Genomic DNA, 3,031 nt, shown 5'->3' with positions numbered 1-3,031 from the left:
GTGGGCGGGCGGGCGGGGCCCCACCTGTGGCCGGCGAGAGCCGTGTATGGCCGCCCCTGCCTGCCCGCTGAGTCGCCGTGGGCCAGAGGCTGCCTCTGCCTGAGCCTCCCCCTCGTCCCCCCGGATGCCCGGGGCCCCGTCCACGATCTCTACCAGACCTTGCGACGCCGACGGCCACCCTGCCAGGCAGCGGCTGGTCACTGCAGGCCCGGCCTGGTCAGTGTGGGTGGGCGCCGGCTCGGGGCAGGACGAGCTGGGGGGCCGCGGCAGTGTCCAGGGAGCCCCACAGAGGCGCGGCCCCGGCCGCGCGGGCCCCAGGGGTGGCTTCCCTGGCCGCGCCTGCTCGCGTGGGCTGCGGGGCCCACGGGGCCCACGGGGCCCACACGTGCAGAAGCAGCGGGGGGCGGGGTGTCCTCCTGCCGGCTCTCAGACGCCCACGGGACGGACACAGCTGGGCCTGGACACCCCAGGCGGCTGTGTCCCTGGGGCAGCTTGCAGGCCCTGTGGCATCTGGGGCCGCCACCCTGGCTGACCGTCCGCTCGGACCAGGGGCCCGGCCCGTGTCTGCCCGGCCCTGCGCCCTGTTTTCCGGCTGCTGCTCTTGGCATCTGGCTCTCGTGGGAAGGTCAGCAGGGGCCGGCGGCACCTCCTGGCTGACCGGGAGGGTGAACCTGGCTTCCCCGGCCCAGTGGTCAGCCCGGCAGGCCTGTGTGACCAGGTGCGGGAGCCGCATTGCGCTGCAGCTGGTGCAGTGAGGGCCAGCTGCGGCCACGGCCCGTGGCTGCCCCAGAGCACCCACGGGAGCACCCACGGGAGCTCGTGGGCCGTCTCCTGGTCTGGAGCCAGTGTGGGGGCGCCTGGCGCAGAGGCCGGTCTCCGGGGAGGGCCCTGTCCTCCCTTAGGCCACTCTGGCTGGCACAGCCGTTGGCTTGGGCCCAGGGCCAGCAGGCGAGCCCAGCAGGCCGGGAGCACCAGCCTCTCCAGGAAGAGTCCTTCTCTCCCTCAGTGCCCATCTTGGGGTCCTGCTCCTGGTGGGAGGCCCAGCTGTCCCCCAGGAAGGCCGCCAGGGGGGCTTTCAGCGGGTCGAGGAGAGGCCTGGCTCCGGCCCAGCCCCTGGGGACGCAAGGCCGCTCCGTCCTGGCCCCTCACTGTGCGGACCTGCTGGCCACCCCTGCCGGCGTGGGGTCCACGCTATGTCAAGCTGCCCCGAGCAGTGTAGCTTCACTGTCTACTGCGGCCAGCCCCCCCTGGGGGCCCCCGGCCCCTCCTGCAGCCCCCCAGCTCCACTCAGGCAAGGCCCCTCTGGGGCCTGGAAGGGGAGTCCAGCACTGGGCCCTTCCTGCCCTGCTGGCCGTGTGGTCCAGCTCTGCCACGGGCCTGCCCTCAGGTGTGCAGCACGCGGCCACCCCGCCCGGCCGGGTCCCCAGCAGCCGCGACAGGCGGGGGCGTCCAGTGGACGGCCGGGCGGGGCGGGTAATTACACGCTGTGGACGCCTGTGTTTGCTGAGCGTCAGGTCACCACGCCAGGCCTGTTTGTCGCCTGGCCACGATCTCAGCCCTCACGTCTCCTGAGTTCAGCAAAACGGGTCTGTGAGGAGGTGGCCACCGGGCGGGCAGGGCCTCGAAGGGGCGGGGCTTCCTTTCCCAAGGGCAGAGACAGGTTCTGGCCAGGGACCCCGCCCAGGGGGGGTTGCATGAGGGTGGGGGGTGGCCAGTCTGGGGACCAGGCCTGTGGGGTGCAACCAGAGGTCCCGAGTGGGCCAGGGACTCCCACAGGTCAGCCAGAGCCGCCACTAGCCCTCCTGGCGTGCAGGGACCACTGCCTGGCTGCCAGTGGTGACCCACTGGGGCCTCCTGGAAATGGCCAGGACTCAGCAGCAGACCTGGCCCCACAGTCCAGGTGGGCAGGACTGAGGCGGCTGGGGCTGCCCCGGGCAGCTGGTGGCCTCCGGGCGAGGGCTCTGCCACCCGCCGCAGCCCAGCCAGGGTCTAGGCCCCGGCACTCGGTGACCACAGGAGGGGCCCAGGAGGCAGCGGGTGAACGGACAGCGAGGGGCGAGGCAGAGCCCCTGCGCCTGGCTCAGGAGACGGCGCCGCCAGCCTGCGCGCCTGCCCTGGGTCCCTGCCGCGGCCCCTCCGGCAGGGCCTTCGGGTGGGGGCGGGTGTGGCCAAGGCGGCCCTGGCGGCCGCTGCTGTCCACAGGGGCTGGGGCGCAGGGCAGGCACGGTGCGGAGCAGCTGCCCCTTGCTGGGGCCGTGCAGGGAGCTGGGTCCGGCGGGGCCGCCGCAGCGTCCAGCTCTTCCCCTGGCCGTGGCCCTTTCCGGCTCCTCTGGTGGAACCAGCGCCCGAAGGCCCCGCCCTTCCCTCCCCAGCCCGCCGCGGGGGACCAACCCCGGGTCCTCTTGCGGCCTGGGGGGACGCCGCCCGGCCGGCCCCTTCCATGGAGACCTGCAGGGGTTCCGCGTTCCAGCTGGGCCCTGGCCAGAGCCCGGGCAGCCGTGGCCCGTGGCCTGGGCGCCGTGCGCCCCGCGGGGACTGCTGAGCCCAGGGGGCGGCGCCGGCCGAGACGCCGGGGAACCAGCTCTGCCGCGGCAGCCGCACCCACCGCCGCCTGCCAGGCGGGATCTGGAAATTCCTGCTCAGGGACCCTCCAGGAATCCGGAGCCACCCGTGCCGGGGAGGCGCCCCCAGGAGAAGGGCTGACGGCGCGGGCAGGCCCTCCCGGCACCCCAGCCCACACGGACAGCGCGGCGGGGCCAGGCCAGGCGCAGGCCCTGGGCGGGGCTCGCTCCCGGACGCCTGCGGTTTTGGCTGCCGCACCCCCCTGGCCTGAGAGGACGCCCGGGCGGGCCAGTCCAGGGCGCAGGGTCAGCGGGCAGGCGAAGCTCTGAGCCGGCCCACCTCCGCATCTGTCACCCGGGGCCCTGTGCCCCCACGTTGTGAGAGGGCCCCTTGGGGATGGATGGGCCGGGGGCTGCAGGCAGAGCCCACCCAGGGCAGCCCCACCGCGCCCCCCTCAGCCCCTGCCCCG

The 3,031-nt window shown here is 74.7% G+C and overlaps 1 protein-coding gene across 1 annotated transcript in view; it reads right to left on the bottom strand.

Moving 5' to 3' along the window:
• B3GNTL1 (UDP-GlcNAc:betaGal beta-1,3-N-acetylglucosaminyltransferase-like 1) overlaps window positions 1–733 on the bottom strand; it is a 15,172-nt gene extending 14,439 nt beyond the window's left edge. Inside the window, exons 1-2 of the mRNA XM_004695508.2 lie at window positions 534–733; window positions 25–253 (exon numbers count right to left, since the gene is read on the bottom strand). Of these exons, the coding sequence (XP_004695565.1) occupies window positions 25–253; window positions 534–733 (429 nt within the window). The remainder of the gene's footprint in view (window positions 1–24; window positions 254–533) is intronic.
• Between the last annotated feature and the right edge of the window lie 2,298 nt (window positions 734–3,031).

This window comes from Condylura cristata, unplaced genomic scaffold (genome assembly GCF_000260355.1).
Source record: "Condylura cristata isolate star-nosed mole 26May11 unplaced genomic scaffold, ConCri1.0 scaffold00068, whole genome shotgun sequence".
NCBI classification, from domain to species: domain Eukaryota; kingdom Metazoa; phylum Chordata; class Mammalia; order Eulipotyphla; family Talpidae; genus Condylura; species Condylura cristata.
The sequence above is the reverse complement of the archived record's forward strand: the minus strand, read 5'-3'. Positions and strand labels throughout refer to the sequence as shown.